The 20231-nt window shown below is 36.2% G+C and overlaps 2 protein-coding genes across 2 annotated transcripts in view; one reads left to right on the top strand and one right to left on the bottom strand.

Annotated features, from left to right (window-relative positions):
• The window catches only part of extl3 (exostosin-like glycosyltransferase 3), a 38155-nt gene extending 30050 nt beyond the window's left edge, over window positions 1–8105 (bottom strand). Inside the window, exon 1 of the mRNA XM_059356287.1 lies at window positions 7874–8105. The gene's annotated coding sequence lies outside the window, so the exon portion shown is untranslated. The remainder of the gene's footprint in view (window positions 1–7873) is intronic.
• A 3434-nt stretch (window positions 8106–11539) lies between these two features.
• Window positions 11540–20219, top strand: riox1 (ribosomal oxygenase 1). The gene is made up of 15 exons (XM_059356444.1): window positions 11540–11674; window positions 11859–12005; window positions 13289–13428; window positions 13593–13692; window positions 14811–14924; window positions 15382–15488; window positions 16772–16879; window positions 17027–17061; window positions 17189–17367; window positions 18293–18397; window positions 19038–19179; window positions 19316–19436; window positions 19584–19683; window positions 19771–19857; window positions 19979–20219. Exons 1-15 carry the CDS (start codon window positions 11588–11590, stop codon window positions 20036–20038), a joined length of 1632 nt encoding a protein of 543 aa, XP_059212427.1. The 5' UTR covers window positions 11540–11587; the 3' UTR covers window positions 20039–20219.
• Window positions 20220–20231: the final 12 nt, after the last annotated feature.

Raw genomic sequence — 20231 nt, 5'->3', positions numbered from 1 at the left:
TCAACAACCGGTCCGTGCCAGCTCCGCAATATCAGCAATTTGGCTAAATCCATAAACAGGACTAGTTTGTAAGCCATGATAATCACATAGAAAAATAGCCTATGCCTGGCTAACATTCAAAAGTGATTAAAATCCACAGAGAACTATCCTTGTTCAACAATAAGGCCAATTTAAACAAATATCTCTTTGATGCTGTAAGCATAAATATCTTTAAAATCACTGGCATTTCCTTTGTAGATATGAAACTGTTTTTTTATAGACTGACTGGATTTGAGTAAATCCTAAAAAATGACTATACATACAGCTGACACATGTCAACAGAGAAACGTACATGGACCTTAAGGAGCTATGCATGGGAGAAATCCATGCACTTAAATCAATTTTAGCTCCAGATTTTAGGCATATCGCACTTAATATAATTGTCTCCAGCATTTATATCTGCAACAAGCTCATTTTTCTCATACTATCGCAATTACTGTTTTAATAATTTTTAATTAAATGTAAAAAAAATAGTTCCATTTAAGGTGAAAGGTGAGGTTTTAAAACACAGATATATTCAATTTATGAAAACATTAAACAGGGAAAAGCAGCAAGTTCTTATCTTGGAGAGGCTGCAACCACAAAATGTTTGGCATTTTTATGTGATAAATGACAAATAATTATTTAAAAGATCATCAAGGATAACCAAAATTGTTGGCGATTAATTTTCTGCCCACTGACTAATTGTTCTGGCTCCCCTATCGTGAGTCTTATTGTAATATTGTGCTTGAAAAATAAATAATAAAACCCTCCTTCCTTCAACCTGGCCATCCTCTGCACATATTTTACAGAGAAAGCAGCTAAATTAACACACAAGCCCCGAAATCCTGCCCTCCTAACAAATAAATCCTCTTGTTATCTCTCCGTAGCAGTGGCAGCAGCCTCGCTCGCTGTGTCCTCCTGAGAGCTCTTCCTCTCCCCCTCCTGTGCAGGCTGGCGTAGACCATAACAGATTGACTCAGCCCGACAACAGCTGCCAGAACCCTGCAAGCCTCGTCCTCCAGACACTGATGGATTGTGGGAGGGGAGCCAGGGTGATTAGCCCCTGACATGGGAGAATTATTGCAATGTACCACCCCAAAAGAGATTGCACCTGAGTGTCAACGTAGGGCATTCACACTGCTTTAAGTCGTGTTGTTAATGTCCGTTCGGCCTCACGAGTGCACCGGGCTTAAACTGGGCATGTCGGGAACAACAAGTGGCGGGATCGTGTGGGTGCGCTGATGATTACAATCTAAAGTAAAAGGATAAATCATATATCAAATAAAGAGATAAGAAAAAGTGATGCCCTCGTTGTGACAGTGATTGCAGCCTTTTCACAGGGCACATTCTGCTTGAAAAGAAAGGACTGACAATCAAATATTCACTTTTGCCTCGCAGCAAAGTGTATTTTTAACTGCTTCAGTCACATAAGGCACTTAGCTCGAGTCTGACAGTGACATACGCTAACTAAGGTCCACTGGAGGTAGGCAAATGGTGCTTCTATTTGAGGAAATATTGCTCCTTGGAAAACGAATTAGCCGAGAAATCCTACCGCTTGACTAGCAGGCATGGCACAGAGAGCTCCTGTTTGCTTACTGTGCCAAAAAGTAAAACTAGTCCTGCCATCCTTCTCTCTGTTCCCAGCATTTTTTTAGCTGTGAGCTGCCACATCTGTTCCAGTCAGAACTTTTATTCATGCCATTCATTTCTCTCTCGCCTTGTGCAATTATGAAAAAAACACACATCCTGCTGTTATTCAATAAACATACAGAACAAGCTGTCCTGGGTTAATGTAGCCTCACTCTTCTTGCCTCTTAAAGCAGATGTTCATTTGAGTAGAAGAGCTCGGGAACACTCAGCTATTCAAGTAGAGTTAAACCTCAGCGCTTTTTTTCAGACTTGAGCAGGACAGTTTGACAGAAAGCAAGTCAAGAGTCGGCGGCTCTGTTCGGTGATTCATCGGGCCCCTCGTTACAAGGACATGGCAATTAATGCCCGAGCCTTAGTGTTAAACGCCACAGCCGAAATCGCTCACTCTAGACTGTGACATTTTAACTGACTAAACCTCAAATCAGAGCTGCAATAATGAAGTATACTTCATCCGTGATATTAGTGGCGTGGCGTGCAGCACAGTCAAACCTCTTCTCTACCACCCCGCAAGCCAGCGAGAGGGTTCAGGACAAAGGCCTTAGAACTAGGCCTGGGCCGTTAAATGATCGTGATTAGTGATTTCGATACATTTCAGGTCGATTACGGTGATCATCTGTTAGCATATTTACTCAAATATGTAAGCAATGTGCGTGACAACAGCCAATCAGAGTCAACCTTTTCCTGCTCCACTTCTGTTTGTGAGTTGCCGGAGAAGTAAAACAGAATGACTGAACGTAGAGCTATAAGCAGAGCTGAGGGCAGCGACATAGATGTCAGCCATGACTTGGAGCAATAAACCAGGGAGATCCAGGTGAATGTTGGGAAAGAGCAAAGGAAAGTACAATCTATCTGCCGCTGTACTGAGAGAAAACTAACATTCACAGCACGGCAATTCATACACAGGTATGGTGCATTCAACATCGTCGGAACAGTTAGGGTGTGTTCATGAGTGTGGGACATGTGAAATATTACAGAGAAACAAGTTATTACTGAATGGAACTTAGTTCAATAAACAAGTTAACAGAACATTAACAGCATGGGCTTTCTAACAACAAATCTGTTTAGTCATTTGAAGAAGTACCACCCAACCCAAGTGATTATGTGGAAAGCATGAAAATGTCTGCAGAGCCTGCTACTGCTGCCAGCACACGTAGCATTAGCAGTTCAGCCACTACTGGTGGAACTAATCCCTCGTTTCTTTACGTTTTAATACAGATGCTTTAAAACTGGCAATTTAAAAACAATAGAAAACATATGATATGACAATATGAAAAAATATATCGTGATCATTTTTTGCCATATTGCCCAGCCCTACTTTGAAGTGTCTAATTTTACATCAGGAGACAGGGACCTAGAGCATTAAGATGTCTTGACTGTCCCTGGCCGGATAGTCTTTGTCATGGCTGCCAAATCCCCCAAATAAAGTACACATTTTAAGCGTTAATACAACTGTTTTTCGGACAACGATTTGCACATGAAAGAGAAAGAAATAACGTTTTTTACAACCAACAATTAAAGACAAATCCAACACTATATTAACTAGAAGGGCACTCCAAGAGCCTTAGGCGATCAGTGTTGCACGGTATACTGATACCACAAAGTTATTGCATTACCTTGCAGTTACAAATGACATAATGTCACATTATATTAGTACCGGTAAAAAAGAGTGGGAGCTATTTCCTGTGAGTTGGGTCAATGTGAGAAAGCAAAGCAGATATACAGGCAGGGTATTGTATCAATGTCATAATCTGTAACACTGAAGTCAATGCCCTATCTCACAATGTCAACAAAAGTGAAAAATACTTTGCATATCTGCCCTGTGATTCGGCTCTGTCCAAAATGTTTTCTTCCTTGGCCCACGCTACACCCCTTCAGCAAGTTTCATGAAAATTGGGCAAATCGTTTTTTTCCATAGACTTGCTGACAGACAAACAAACCAGAAAACAAACTGAAACTGAAACTGAAACCTCATTGGCTGAAACTACTACCACCTTCTAGAAGTAGCTTTGATGACAGATAGAAGATCTTTTCATCAGTTTTTGTTCAAGTTTGATTGGTCTTTCACACAATAAACCTTTTTGTCCCTGCAGACATTTTGACACGTCGGGATGGAAAAAGATTTCATTCCCAGGGCATTGGTATTTTGCATGCTGGTTCATGGGCAGAGGTTACTGGGACAATTCAATGGACGAGAGAATCCATTATGTTCTAATTAAACCTCCTGGTCCACCTGCTTTTCATGCTATGAAAATACAAAATATCTTGTATCATTTTAGGTGTATTCTGCCCCTTTTCCACAAAAATTAGTGCTCAAATGCAGTTTTTAAGTGCAAGAAAGTCAACAAATAATAGAGGACAGATTCCTTTCCCATTGCCTGTAGAGAATTGTGCTTTTCTGGGTTTATTCCAGACTTTGTTGACATTAACTTTGTCTGACCCCTAAGACATACTTTTCTTTTATTATTTTCTTTTTAATTTTAACAGCTATTCTGAGAAGTAAGTCAAGCTAAAGTAATGTGTAATGTTACTGTCTGACATCACAAAAAACTGCCAGATAGCATGCCCATGCATTTTTTAACACATAAATTCCATTCAATAAGAGTTCTGCTTTCTGAAAGATGGCAAATTCAACTGATGAACTGAGTGAATTGGGAAAAATCTGTTTGGTAAGATGATAAACAATGACATGAAACTATTTTTTTTTTCTTTAAAGCTCTATGTAACCGAGGTGTGCTGCAGATAATTCTCAGTAAATTCATCATCGTGATCACCCCTTTCACACTGTCATTTGATACACTGTTATTACGAAAGAAAATCTCAATTATACCAACTTAAAATAAAGTGGTAAAATTAATTTGAGCACCCACATTTGTAAGGGTTTAATTAGCAGGAAAATGCCTTTCAAATGCTATCTCGCAGCTCAATTCGATTTGTTTCTCTTTTTTTCCCAATTATTCACATCTCTCACAGGCCAATATATTCCACATTGATCAAACGCGACTAATTATGCCAACAGAATGGCCTCTACACATGTGAACATTTAAGAGAATTGGAGCATCAGGCAGGCATCCAAGTGTTTAATGAGGGCAGCACATCTACAGGCGCGCTGTCACACAATGAAATGCTGATTTCACCATTATTCTGCATTGTGGCATTTGTTGATTACTATGTGACCACAAGAAAAAATTAATCATTCCCAGACAGCCTGGTAATACGCCCCTATGAGAAAAAGATCAATATCCTTGTCCACAGTAGGATTACACAGTGCCTTGTATAGTCCATTTTAATGCACGCTGTGGTCCAACCGAACCATAACAGGGGGCAAGTTCAAATCACACCAGCTCTTTGATTATCTTTTTTATATTAACAAGACACTAAACTAAAATCTATTTTACCATCTTGGTTATGGACGGAGCTGTTTACATTTGTTCTGATAGTTTGTGTTTAATTATAGCTATTGATTTTGTTTACTTCGTCTACAAACATTAAGAGAACACGCTGCTGTTGTTTATATCTCAGCGCAGATCAGAAATATCAGAGAGAAAAGAATGTCTCCAAATAAAAACACCAATCTGTAACCAACGCTGGCCTCTGCAGTGAAAGATTCACAGGCAACTGACCTAGAAAAACTACAATCTACACCTCTGTCTGGGTAACCGCAGCACAGTCCTCAACATCTCACACAGACACTCTGCATTCTGATATTACATGACAGATAAAACTGATAATAGAACTAAAAAAAGCTATGAGCTTTGGTTTAAAACATACAATCCTGACAGCAATGTGAAATCTGAGCTCGAAACTCTTGCTGCTTATTTATATTATGTGAAAATGTAGTGTTTTACGCAATCAATTCCCTGCAATCCCTTTTTTTTTAATCTACATCATCAGATTGAGAGCACTGCATATGTTCAGCAAATTCATCATCCTTCCAAGTTTCACACATTCAGAGGCGCATATAACAATGAAAAAATTAATTTTGACATTTATATTCGACTTAAACATCTATGATTTATGAAGTGACTTTGATTAAAAGCATCCTCCTGTCAAGTAGAAAACCACAAAAGCATGCTCTGATGATGCAAACAGCCTCAAATAAAGTGACCACAAAACTCTGGGCCAACAACTCTGGTAAGGCTACTATTAAGTGATAAAGGCTGGGCTTAAAAATATGAGAGAAAATATATTTACTAGTTAGTGGCACAAGTTATAAAAGCATTGCCCCTAGCTGAACTCCATTGCTCCCAGAAGCGAGCCTGGTCTTAATAGAAGCTACTGGGATACATTTCCAACACTAAGAGGCTGGCTGCACTCATTTAGTTCTTATTATCTGGGTGGTGCTTAGCTCCGCTGTCTCATCAGTCATTGGTTGATTACCACAATAAAAATTACACATCATCTGCTTCAGTTTCCAGTTTGTTAGAAATGTCTAGCTAAAAGGTAATGCAGACTAATATTGCCCTGCAATAATTGCTGCCTATTACCGTGTTCATTTTCAGGTATTTTACAAGACAGCAGTTTGTGGTGCTATTGAATTGTGTTGCGTTATTCTGAGATGTGTTTACTTATTGCAACAAGAGCTCAAACTCCAAAGCCTGATATCACTAAATGTTTTCAAATCCATGTTAAATTCCATCACATCCAGACTTCAGGAGTGTAGATGTTTTATTTGAGTGCAAACTCTTTTAACCACTTTTTTCAATTCAATTGTTTTTGTATGTATTTGTATTGTTGACCAATGTTTGTGACTATGTGTTGAAACGTTCTATGTGCTGCCGTTCTTGGCCAGGTCTCCCTTGAAAAAGAGATCTTGGATCACAATGGGACAAAACCTGGTTAAATAAAGGTTAAATAAAAAATAAAAATGTGCTTCTAATATTTAATCTACCCTAATTATGTAATCAAAGGTGAGTTTAGATAACAACGGACATAAAACATTTGATAGCAACTCACTCTTGTCACATTTATAGGGAACTGGTGCTGTATAATTGCGTTAAGCCAATAATCAAGTGTATAATAGCAGCAATATCTGATGATCTCCTTTATGATGAGGAGGTCATTGGTGCAAATTAACTTTTTTGTTCACTTGCCAAATGGCTAGTGAATTCATCAAACCTCAATATATTGTTTTCAGGGCTGGTAAGTGAAACAAATCTACCATCACTTGCATTTAGCTTCAGGTTGGTGCTGATTTTATACCCTTAGCAGGTCATTATGAATCCCACAGCAAATACATGAGTACAGTTAATGCAATAAAGCTCAGTGGCTAATGTACAACATGATTTCAAAAGTGTTATCAAATTCTGAAAGACCCAACACACCAGCAGAACTCCCATTTCCAAACTTAGTTTTGCAAATGTATCGATAATAGTACTAGTCAATTTTATTTATATAGCCCAAAATCACAAATCACAGATTTGCCTCAAAGGGCTTTACAGACTGTACATGGTACGACACCCTCTGTCCTTAGACCCTCACAGCGGCCAGGGAAAAAGTCCTCAAAAACCCTTTTAACAGGGGAAAAGAAGAAGCAGTTGTAACAGTCTTCGTGCATCAATGTATACACAAATGACCAGTGGGTCTCTGAACAGATCGGCGGTGCAATAAAACATGTTGACTTAACTGGAGGCTCATTATCAGCCTACATTATCAAGCCATTATGTGTGCTTGCCGATACACACGTCGACAATAAATCGCTAGATTTTTGAATGGAGTTTGGCGTGACAGTTTACTCGTACTAAAAGAGCGGCGCGTTTTGGGGGGGTTGTGGGTTTGGCAATCAATGGGGGGTGTATATAATAAAATGTGTTTAGAAGGGGAACATCTGAGGCAACTTACATGGCGGTAAAGCACCGACTACACCGGCTGGGTTGACGTGTGCCTCAGCCGAGATCAAAGCAAAACAGACTCACGACTTGCAGCCGCTACAGAGACCGACTCAACTGCCTCAAAGTGTTCATAAAAACTACCAACGTTTTACATTTACAACCAGTTAGCAATCCATCTAAGACATGATGAGGACAAGTGGACACACAGCCGTTGCATTAGATATGGACACGGGGGTTTGCAGGGGAAAGACACAAGGGGCCATATGTCTCATCTGGCCAATTAGCTAGCCTGCTAGCCAGCCGACGGTCACAACAAAATGCATTTGCTCCCCAACTACACAAGCATACTAACGTTAGCTTCAGTAGCTACTCACCACAGCAGAAGAGTCCAGGGTGTCCTGAAAAACTGAGTCACGGCCACCGGGCAGGTTTGTCAAACCCGTGAAAATCTCGTTGTGTTGTGGATTTGAACGACTACAGCCACCGGACAAGCCTGCGGTGTTGCTGCGTTTTCAGCTCGCGCCGCTCACACAGCACCATTAAAAGCTGCATTGTTGGAGCGACGGCTGGACAAACAGCACCGACAGCACGCCGCAAAGCACTGTGGGAAATGGTGTTGATTATCCGTGTCGCTCAGACTCATGAAATATGAGGGAAACGCTCCACCTAGTGGCCGACGTGTGTACTGTTAAGGGGAGACAACAGGTGACAAGGATTTATTTTAAAACTTAGATATCGTCACCCTGTTAATTTAAAATAATCGCCTAACTCATTTTTCAAGTTTTGCAGGAAACACAAAAAACTTCACCAAAAGTGTAACATATGACATTTATTGATCATTTCACTCAAAAAGGATGTAACAACGGATGGCTTTTGGCATAGTAATAACACTGTGTGTAAATTATGTAACTTAAGAGAAATAAATGACTTTGGCAAGTTTTTGAACATGCCTTTGTGACTAAAGCAAGTTATGGTAACACTTTATTTTGAAGGTGTCTCTTTGAAGAGTCACACAAGCCTGTCAGAAACATGACATGACAAGTAGCATGAGCATTAATGTTACTTCAAAGTGTCAATAATGTTCATGACACATCCCATGTCATGTTTATGACACACTCATGTCACTCTTATGTAGACACCGTAGAATAAAGTTTTACCAATATTAGTGTCAACTATAAAACACTGATAAACTGAACTGATAACTAAACAATCTCCCTCTAGCTCTTCTTTGCTGGGTTCTTATCTGATGCCTATGAATGTGGCAAATTGTCAAAGAAGTAATGACCTTAAAGGGGTAAAATCACACGATCTGATCAACTGTGTACCATAGGTGGCCGGCGTCATGAGGAGATGATTTAGGCAAAAAAACAACAACAATTTTGACAAAAAATGACTTAGGCGATTATTTTAACAGTGTGACGATATATCACCATGAAACTTCCCCAGTTTGTATAGTAATAGTTTTCTGAAATTGTATGTTTAGATATGCAAATTAGGTAATTAAATATGCAATGTGTATATATTTCATAAATCTGAACATTGGATAGATAGATAGATAGATAGATAGATAGATAGATAGATAGATAGATAGATAGATAGATAGATAGATAGATAGATAGATAGATAGATAGATGGTAATAATGTTATTGTGACTAGACAGTATATAATGATAGCACAGTATATAATAATAATAATAATAATAATAATAATAATAATAATAATAATAATAATAATAAAGATAAAGCACATTTCAAAGTTATTATTTCATTTTGTTGATATATTATGTTCAAGTTTATTAAAGAAGGAAATTGGGGTATCTCCTTACATCATTTCATAAATCAGAAAATACTGTCAAAAGCCATTTTAAAAAATCAATTTTCATCATGTTCTTAGGGGGAAAAAAACCTGAGATGAGATTTATGGCTCAGAGCATGAGGAAAAGCTCATTAAAAAGGCCTTTGAAGATTTCATGCATCCTTAATGGAGATGACAATATAGAACATCTAAAACACATACTAATGAGGAAATATATACACCCAAATGGATCAAATAAAGTAAAATATACAATTGTTTGTTTTTGGATGTTTTCTTTCCCCTATTCTGATAGAAAAAATGTTAAGGGAGAAAAATAGCCAAAAACCACAAAATTGACCAGTTCATTTAAAAAAACAACAATGCATTTGCCTGTAGTGTCTCACCTTTAGTTAAGTGCTCCAAGTCTCAAGTTCTTAATAAAAATGCAATCATTGGCAATGAATGAAAATTGAATTAAATATTAATAAATCTAACTAAATATGTTTTAAAAAGGATTTTTATATGTATTAATTAAAGTAAATTCACAGAAGAAACAACTCCACTTTCATGTATTCAGGGACAAAAGAAAGAAATTGAGCTATGTATTAACACAATAACTTAAGCAAAAAGAACACAACAAGCTATTAAAGCTTTGAGATGGTGCTTCAAATTTAATGTTTTCATTTTCAATACTTTCTATACTTTCATGTCAACCCCTGGCATATCTTTGTTTTTTTATTTGTATTAATTTTTTTAATATCATTTTCCTGTTTGTTTTATTCATGCTTTTCTCCTGTTTTGCCTTTATTAGTATTAACTAGAAAACTGTATCTGCATTCAAAACAAAATTATCTGTCTTTATATTTTATATATTGGAAAATTGTTTTACTTACACTACAGTGTGTTATTGTAGTATTTTTTGGGTTGCTGGCTTGTGCATGTATTTGTCTATAAGAAAACAACATCTACTTCAGATTGATGCAGCCAGAGTCTGACTACCTCTGTCTCTTAGAATTTATTGTTAAGTTCTTTAACTTGTTTTTTAAGCTTTAAGCAACCTTGCACCTCCCTACATCAGAGATTTATTTTCATATTATGTTCCAGCCAGACTACTAAGGTCCTCCACAGCTTTTCTATTAAATTTTCCTTATGTGTCCCATAAAAGCGAGGCTGCCTGCTGTTTTTATGTCCCTAAACTGTTGAACTCACTGCCTCTGGCAAGCTCTCTCAGTTTGTATAAAGGTCTATCTTTTTAATGTGCATTTTTAATTTGCAGTAATGTTATAGCCTTAGTTGTTAAGCTTTAATAATTATTTTGTTTTACATTTTTATGGTATTTATTTTAATTTTACTCTAATGACTTTGTATATTTACTTTTTCCTCAACATTTTATTGTTGTATCTTTTGTCTTTATTGTTGTTAATATTTTTCAATTTTATGTTTTTCTTTCTTCTTGTTTTGTTTGTCTGCTCAGTGAAGCGCTTTGGGTGTTATATGTGCTGTATAAATAAGGTTGAGCTGAGCTGAGTTGTTGAACAATAAAAATGTTTTGTTTTTTTAAATATGCTCTTATTATTATTGTTATTATAATTATAATATTGTTTTTTTATGTGTTTTTTGGGGGTGCCTTTATTATTGTTTTTATATGTGTATACCAATACGACATATTTATTAGGTTAATGTTAAACAGGATTATGAAAGGAACATAAGAATAAACTAATGAATTATCATCATAAGAATCTCATACATGTAATATCTACTGTCATGATACTTTGTCTTCAATAAAAAAGTAAAATGGAATAAAATAAATAAATATAGAAATAAATAAAAACACACACATATATGTGTGTGTATATATAATTAGATACACAAATAGAACATATATAAATATTTTTAAAGGTGTTAAAGGTGTTTTTTGTTTTTGTTTTACTGTGTTTGTCCATTGGTGATTTATGTTGTGTATTGTTTAAATTATAAAAAAAAAAAACAGAAATATATATATATATATATATATATATATATATATATATATATATATATATATATATATATATATATATATATATACACATATATATATATATATATATATATATATATATATATATATATATATGTATATATATATTTAAAGGTGTTCAAAAGGTCCTATAAGCTCCTTTAAGTCTGCAACCTGTAGTTCAGTGGAGCTCCACAGGTGGCAGTAGTGAGTCCGCTATAGAGCGTAAAAGCACACAACGAGCTGTAGAAGAAGACTCCCAGCAGTCGCAGGGTGATGACCTGACAACTGGAAAATGGAGAGAAAACACATGTCAGCTTTTGCTTTGTATCAAACGTTGTCAGTAGACGATCCTCCTCCTGCTACGAAGCCTCCAGGGCAGGTATGTATTATTAACACAAAGTGTTAGGAAGTGGTTCAGTGCTCTGCTCTGTGACAGACTCACAGCAACCAGCACAGTCCTCCTGATAGCCAGTTAGCTGTGAAACCATGTTCTCTCATCATCATCATGTCTGCAGGCTGACTCTATCTTTACGGTGTTTATGATAACTTGTATGATGTTCCAGGTGGCAGAGAAGAAGAAAAGGAAAAGGGAGAATGGGACCAATAAGGTCAACACATTTAAAGCTCAATTAAAGCCTGAAAGGAAAAAAATGAGAAAGAAGCTCCAAAAGGCTGCACAGAGAGAGGAGAGCCTGAAGGGAACTGCAGAAGTAAGTGTGTACCTGCTGCCAAGATGCAAAGATAGGTGGTGTGGGGTGCCGTTTTCACATCATTGACAAGTTATCATCTGTCCATCTGAATGCTTATTAAGGCTGCAATTACCAATTAATCTGATTATTTTCTCGAGTAATCGTTTGGTTTATAAATTGTTGGGGAAAAAAGGTAAAAAATGTCTTGTTTTGTGAGTCCAAAACGAAAGTTATTTACTTTGATATGATCTAAAACAGAGAAAAGCAGGCAATTTCCAAACACGAGGGGATAAAAACTGCATTTTCTGCCTTTTTTTTAATCTGAAAAATTACCTAAACAAATTATCGATTATCAAAATATTGTTCTTATAAATATATTAAAAATAAAATAAAATTGTATGATATAATCGATAAGTCAACTAATCATTGCAGCATTATCAATAACCGTTTTTTAATTTCCCCTTAAAATAAATAAATAAAATAATGATAATACAAATCAGGTTCCAAACAAATAATAAATGTTTTAAAAAATGCATAAAATTATATATATTTATATGTAATATGTATAATAACAAAAAAAATCAGTTTGAACTGCCTTTATACAGTTTTCAGTTGAACTGCAGAAGTAAGTGTGTACTGCCAAGATGCAAATTAGGGGGTTTGGGTGCAGTTTTCACATCATTGACAAGTTATCATCAGAAAAGCAGGAGATTTCCAAAGACGAGGGGATAAAAACTGCATTTTCTGCTGTTTCCTTTTACACGAAAAATGACCTAAACAATTAATCGATCAACTAATCGATAAGTCGAATAGTCATTGCCATTTTTATCATTAACAGTGTTTATTTTTACCCCTTAAAATGAATCAAATAATAATATAACACAGATTTCAAACAAGTGTAAAAAAACAAAATTATATTGATAAGTAATATGTATAATTATAAAAACAATTCGGCTTAAACTGGCTTTTTTATACAGTTTTTAGTTGAATATATGTCAAATTAGCAAGTAATTTTATTCAGGTTTTAAATGACTTTAGCAATAGGGTTGTAGTATTATTTATTATTTGTTCATGGAGTCAAACTTTCCAACATAGGAACATTATTATTATTTGTATATTATACATTCACAGATGGAAACAGAAAAAAAGGGACAAAATGACTTCACGGTTGTCTATATATATACACATATATACATACACGCACACTATATATAAACATTCATGGATGCATCCCGATATACCAACATCCACATATATAAATGAGCTAAAATGTGTGTTAATTATTCTTTATGTTTCTTCTGCAGGACGAGGAATGTGTAAATGGAGACGGTGAGGCTCTGGACTCTCTGCTGGCCGACCTGACGAAAGTCAACAACAGCAGGGAGCGAGCCAGCCAGCTGTTCCAGTGGCTCATCAGCCCCATTCCTGCCAAGACCTTCTTCAGGTAGAGATGAGAGGGCTGGCAGTGTTTCTGTCTTTGCATTCAAAAATCAGACGGAAAATAAGTAAATATCTGGAGGCTGTAGTAGAGTAAACAATGGACCAATTGGCTTTTAATCCCGAATTACAACAAAATAGAAACTTTGAATCTTTTTCTTCTCTCCATAGGGAAACATGGGAAAAGAAGCCCATCCTTGTGCAACGTAAGGATCGGGATTATTACAAAGGATTATTCTCCACAGCGGAGTTTGATCGCATATTAAGACAGGTAAGAATCATTATCTCAGCCTGTTACTTTGTCTATAATTTCCTCAGCAGTGTTGGAACGTTTTGGTTGTGCTCAAGGCAGATCTTTTACACAATACAAAATTAGATGCAATTAATATTTTAGAACTTGAGGATGACGTGTAAAAATAAAGGTACTTTATAAAAAAACGTTATTATTCATATTTGTGTCTAAAACAGGAAAGTTACTTCTTAGTAAGTAAGTTCTTAGTTAATTTCTTAGGACATTTTCATATTCGAAACACTCCCCCAGCTACCTCACCCTTCCCTATAGCTTAACAATAATGATACTGAGCAGCAGTCCAGTACAAAAATGTAGGTTTTTCAGAATACATTAAAGAGTTAAAAATATATAACTAAACAAAAAAAAAATATTGAAGTACTGACGTACTATGAAGTTTGGTCTTGTTTTTTAAAATGCATATAAAAGAAAATATATTAGATCTTGTTTTCAATGGGATTTATTTATTTATTTGGAGACTATTTTGTTTTTATTTGTACCCTTATTCTTCAATGAGTGACTTAACTCTTGGACAGACAATGAAAATCTATGATACTGAACTTCACTTACACACTACTAAATGCAATTTTTATTATTATTATTATCATAGGACTTTGTGACAACAGGAAGGATACAGGACATTTCTTAAGTACATTTCCATATTTTGAACACTCCCCCAGCTACCTCAGACCACCCTGTATCTCCAGGTTAGATCATATAAACAGTATTGATACTGAGCAGCAGTACATTACAAAATTGTGTGTTTCTTAGCATACCTTTAAAGAGGAAAAATGGATATAAATTAACAGGGAAAAAAGCAAATATTGAAGGATGTTCTTTGAAGTTTTGTCGTGTTTTTTTTAATTCATATAAAGAACGAAATAAATATATAATATAAATCTTAAATTATTTTTAATTTATTATCTATTTGGAGACAATTCTGTTTTTATTTGTACCCTTTTTACTTCTTTTTAGATCTAGTAGGCCTGTGTCCAGATTTGTTCTGTTTCCTACTACACTTCAATGAGTAACTTTAAGCTCTTTGACAGACAATTAAAATCTGTGATACTGAACTTCATGTGTGCATTGTTTAATTTAAGGAGGATGTTCAGTATGGAGTGAATCTGGATGTCACGAGTTACACTAACGGCAAAAGGGAGACGCACAATCCTCCAGGGAGAGCTCTGCCTTTCACTGTGTGGGACTTCTATGAGGTAAGACCCGGGGTTATTATAGTAACCTGAAAAAAAAACACAGTGGAAAATAATGTTGAACGTAAATTCAAGACGAAACTTAAATAAAATTGAAACAAATGGTAAGACCAAGCTGATGCAGGCAGCAGATCTCCATACAGATATTTTCCAATGCAACATTACTGTACATTCTGCTTTTTTTTTTTTTTTTTTTTTACATTGCTTCTAATTGGATGCATGTTCGCTGCAGTGGTTCTCTCTGTGGGGATGATTAAAGTTTCTTCTCACTTTGAAATCCTCCTTCACCGCCTTCATTAAAAGCGGTTAGATGTATGTTTATGTATGAAGCATATATTAATTTTAATATTTTTCGAGCTCAAAGTCCTTTTTGCCTCAAGTGCATTACAAGTGTCAGTGCACCATCTGCACAGCGCACTCATCGCAGATTAGTAATCACCACCGAATCTCTGTTTCGCAGAGAGGCTGCTCCCTCCGCATGCTGAACCCCCAGGCCTTCTCCTCCACTGTGTGGAACGTGTTGTCCATCCTCCAGGAGCAGTTTGGCAGCATGGCAGGGGCCAACGTGTAAGTATTTGGAACAGGAATTGTCCCGGAAACCTTTTATAGATACGATCACTTTCTATTAACCGTCTGAACCTCGAGCAGTTTCAGGGCGTTCTTTTGCTCCTGTCACATTTTACTCACTGTGGCCTCATTTTTCACTGCAATATATACAGGTACATCTCAAAACAATATTGTGAAAAAGTTCAATTTCTTTTGTAAATCCTTTCAGAAAGTGAAACTCATACATTATATACATTGATTACACATTGAGTGAAATATTTCAAGCCTGTTTTTCTTGTAATTTTGATTATTTTGGTTAAGAGATTTATTGATCTTATGTAATATTCTAATTTTCTGAGATGCTGAGTTTTGGGTTTTCATTATCTATAAGCCATAATCATCAAAATTCAAAGAAATACAGACTTGAAATATTTCACTCTGTGTAATCAATCTATATAATGGATAGATTTCTGAAATATTTGACCAAAAATATTGAACTTTTTCTCAATATTCTATTTTTTTTGTGTACCTGTAAGTCCTGCACCTCTATGGAAACAGCACAATCATGCATGGATAGAAGTAGGCAGAACTCAAATGTCTTCTGGTGTCTTTTGTGTATAACACGCAATATAATTCCATATACTATAGGAGGAAAATGAAAAACTAAGTTGAATTTCTTTGGTCATTTATTTTAGAATGTTGGAAAAATGTTGTATATGCAGAACAGTTTCCATTTTATTCCAAGTGCCCACAAGTGTTACCAATATTAGGAATAAAAATTTAGCTCCACATGCAATACATATTAAACTATTAACATTTTTATTACCTCTGCTGTCATCCTCCTGTGTCTTTTCCTCTGTTCTGTGTAAAAAAGCCTGCACCTCAGTCCAAATTTCACAGAATTTTTGTCACATGACTGTTGGTCTCGGCCAAATCATTCATGGCTCTACAGTTGGGCTGAAGAGTGCAGAATTTTATGTTTTTCACAGAATCTGGTTACTGCAAACTGTTTATTTTTTATGACATTTTTGATGTAATATTAGGGGATTTTTGATAAAATATCACTTTAGTCTTAGATTTTTCCTGATAAAGGCATTCGTCACAAATGATTAGTTCAAAGACCATCGGAAATGTTAAAATCTGACAATATTTTCAGTTTTTTCTGTTACAGTTTCTGGATATGATAAGTTGTCAAATTTTAGGATTTTTTTATTTATTTATTTCTTATAAATACATTTATTTTTTGCCTTATAAGGGGGAGTTCAGAGGGTTAAATCAGTGTGTATTTTTATTTCTTCAACCAGATACCTGACACCACCTGGAACACAAGGCTTTGCGCCACATTATGACGATATTGAAGCGTTTGTGGTTCAGCTGGAAGGGAAGAAACATTGGAGAGTGTACAACCCAAGGTGAGATACAGGGAGGAACCTCTAAAAAGTGCAGTTAAATTTTCACTAACTTGTTTTGAAACATTAACAAAGCAGAAACTAGTCGATGATTATAACATTTTGAGATGAAACACACTTTACAGTTGCTTTTCTGACTTTTTATTGTAGGACGGATGATGAGGTCTTGCCTGTGTTGTCAAGTGGTGAGTTTTTTTTTTTTTTTTCTTGTACTGAAAGGCAACAGGATTTATGTATAATTATTTACTATACGTTATTGATTCTAAACACATCAGCCTATGTTTCTCAGATGTTACTACTTTTTTTCTTCAGCAAACTTCAAGCAGGCAGAAATCGGGAAGCCGATCCTTGAAGTGGTGCTTGAAGCCGGGGATCTTCTTTACTTTCCCCGAGGGTTCGTCCACCAGGGCGACTGCCTCCCCGACGCTCACTCCCTCCACGTCACCATCTCTTCCTACCAGAAGAACAGCTGGGGGGATCTGCTGCAGAAGGTGATGCTCTATAATCACAAACCTTTCAACACATGGTTTAAGAATCCATGAAAGTAAAACAGGAGAAATAGGGTTGCTACTAAGAATTGGTTCCATTATAGATTAACCAGCAGATTATGTTCTAGATTAATCAAGGGTATCCGTCTTAAAACGTCTGAAGTTCTATTAAAATTTCATAAAATGACTTAAATACGATTTTGAAAGGTCTTAAAAATGTATTAAAGTTACTTTTATTTAAAACAAATGCATAAACTTCAGTCTCGCTTTTAAATATTTTGATTTTTGAGGACGCTACAACATAACTACAAAACGGAACTAAGTACCTGTGCAGCCCGGTCAGAAGTTGAGCTGTGAATAAATTCATATACTTTGCAAGTAATTCCGGGCCTCCGAATTTCCTTCAGGTCTTTAGTACTTTTCTTTTGTGAAATTGGTCTTAAATTGACTTCATTATGGTCTTAAAAAGTCTTAAATTTGACTTATTGAAAACTGCAGAGCCAACCCTAACCCTGTAATAAATTAATAGTCCTTTGATCTATAACTTGATCTATAAAATGTCAGAAAATAGTAAAAAATGTCTATTACAGTTTCTCAAAATCTTTAAAATGCCTTTTAACGTCTTGTTTTGTTTGTCCAAAACTCAGATATTAAGTTTAATGTGATTTAACAGAGAAAAGCAGGACAGTTTACAATTTGAGATAATGAAAACTCAAATTTCTGCCATTTTTGCACAACTATTCATCAATTATAAAAAATGTTGGCGATTATTTTTCTTTCAATCGATTAGTCGACCAGTTGTTGCAGCTCTAGTGTGCAATATTCAAGTGTTGATTCCAGATAAAAGTTGTGCAAAAAATGTTTTATAAATAATAAAAACTTATTCTGTAATTTACCAAAGGTCCAATTTTGATTTTCCCTTGTTCAGGTGGTTCCAGCCGCTTTGGAAATAGCCATGGAGGAGGATGTGGAGTTCAGACAGGGCTTACCTCTGGATTACCTGACATACATGGGAGTACAGAACTCTGACAAGGTAGGTCATAGAGGTGGGAGACCCCAAGATACGATTTTATCCCGATACTTGAGTCACGATACAATATTATTATTATTATTACTATGGTATGGTGAGTATTGCGCTACAATATATTGCGATTTAACCGTTGAACTGCATTTTGTGTCCACAAAATTAAATTCAATCAAGAATTGTTTTGTCAAATAAGAGAGAATTTTCAGTCTATTCATCTCACTTCAGTCTTTTTATTTCTCCACAATGAGTCAAACCCACAGACTGACCAACAAAGTATTCAGTCAAACTGGACTTAACTGATATCAATTAATCGTGGCATTTTCTCAAACTTTCAAAAACTTTAAGCTTCACTGCTCTCAATTTATTTATTTTTTAATGAAACATTAAAAAGCCTAACTTTGCAGAGTAATTCCGACAACTTCCCGAGATGATTTCTGGCACACATGATGCCTATAGATTCCTTTGATCTTCTAGTTTCATTGATACCAGTATATCCAGTATATTCATAAAAGTGAGCCCAATATGGCCTCCGACATCGACGCAAAATATTGCGATACGATGCTGTAATGATTTTTTTCCCCCACCTCTGTCACTTCCTGTCACTTGGCTTTTCACCAATCACCCACCAATGACTCCACGTGTGTAGGATGACCAACGCCGGACAAAATTCTTCCAAAGAATCGAATCTCTGATGAAAAAGTTGACAAACTATTCCCCGGTGGATGCTGCCGTGGATCAGAAAGCCAGAGACTTCCTGCATGACTGCCTTCCTCCCATGCTCACACCAGGTATGTGATGGATACATCGCTTCTGGGAATTAACTCCCTTTGAAGACACTTAATTCAGAAGCAAATTGTACTATTACAGGACCGTGTGAGACACATGATGCTTCTTATTCTAACCATTTCATGTCCTCTTCCACAGAGGAGCTGGCCAGCAGTGTGCAGGGAGCATCTGCCAGGTGGGAGAGCGGGCAAGTTGTAGATGCAGGTGCAAATATCACGAGCCAAACCCGAGTCAGAGTTCTCCGTGCCGGCTGTGCCAGGTAACATTTCACAGCACGTTTACATCAGGCAGGTTAGGAACGGACTATTCAAAATGTGGAGTATATAGTGTCTTTAAACACCCGCTTTTATGATTTCACATAAAAGTAGAAAAGGCAATGATACAATTTAATGTTCTGTCTTCCCAGGTTATGCAGCGATGGAGAAGCTGTTCATCTTTACTACACAACAGACAACTCCAGAGTTTACCACAAAGAGGAGCTCAAGAGTTTTGAAATAAATGCAGAGGTAGATTGGAAGATCGGTGGAAAACTCTTCTTTGGTACTTTGTGTCCAAATCATGTTGTCACCAACTAATATTTGTTTGTCTTTCAGCACACAGACGCCGTGGAGTTTCTGATCCATTCATATCCCAAATTTGTGACCGTAGGAAGTTTCCCATGTGATTCAGCAGAGGACAAGGTGTGTTTTATGTGCATACAGTCTGTGCTGTTACACTACTGTACATTCAGGCTTATGATTCATGTTAAAAAGTTAGGAATTTTGAATTGTGCTTATATCGTTTTCCCCCCTTTCTCTACAGATCACTTTGGCTGAGCTGCTGTTTGAGAGAGGGATTATCCACACTGCAGAACCGCTGTAGTGGCCACAGATTCTTCAGTCATGCTGACTGCATGAAAAGATTGCCTCTGTCCAAAATACTGCAAAAACCCTTCTTGTCCCAAGTCGTCTTCATCAGCTATAATGGAATGGCAACACTGAACAACACATTTATAAATTTCCTCTGTTTAACATCAATTAAAGAAGTTTTTGAAAAAATTAAATTATGTCTTGTG

The sequence above is a fragment of the Centropristis striata genome, chromosome 18 (assembly GCF_030273125.1).
Source record: "Centropristis striata isolate RG_2023a ecotype Rhode Island chromosome 18, C.striata_1.0, whole genome shotgun sequence".
In the NCBI taxonomy this organism is placed as follows: Eukaryota; Metazoa; Chordata; class Actinopteri; order Perciformes; family Serranidae; genus Centropristis; species Centropristis striata.
The sequence above is the reverse complement of the archived record's forward strand: the minus strand, read 5'-3'. Positions and strand labels throughout refer to the sequence as shown.

Bases quoted from the DNA above. Each gene is read 5' to 3' on its own strand.
- riox1 (XM_059356444.1), top strand. From the start codon at position 11,588: ATGGAGAGAAAACACATGTCAGCTTTTGCTTTGTATCAAACGTTGTCA. The intron at 12,006-13,288 runs GTAAGTGTGTAC...TTTCTTCTGCAG, and splicing joins GCCTGAAGGGAACTGCAGAA to GACGAGGAATGTGTAAATGG. The intron at 17,062-17,188 runs GTGAGTTTTTTT...TTTTTTCTTCAG, and splicing joins CTTGCCTGTGTTGTCAAGTG to CAAACTTCAAGCAGGCAGAA.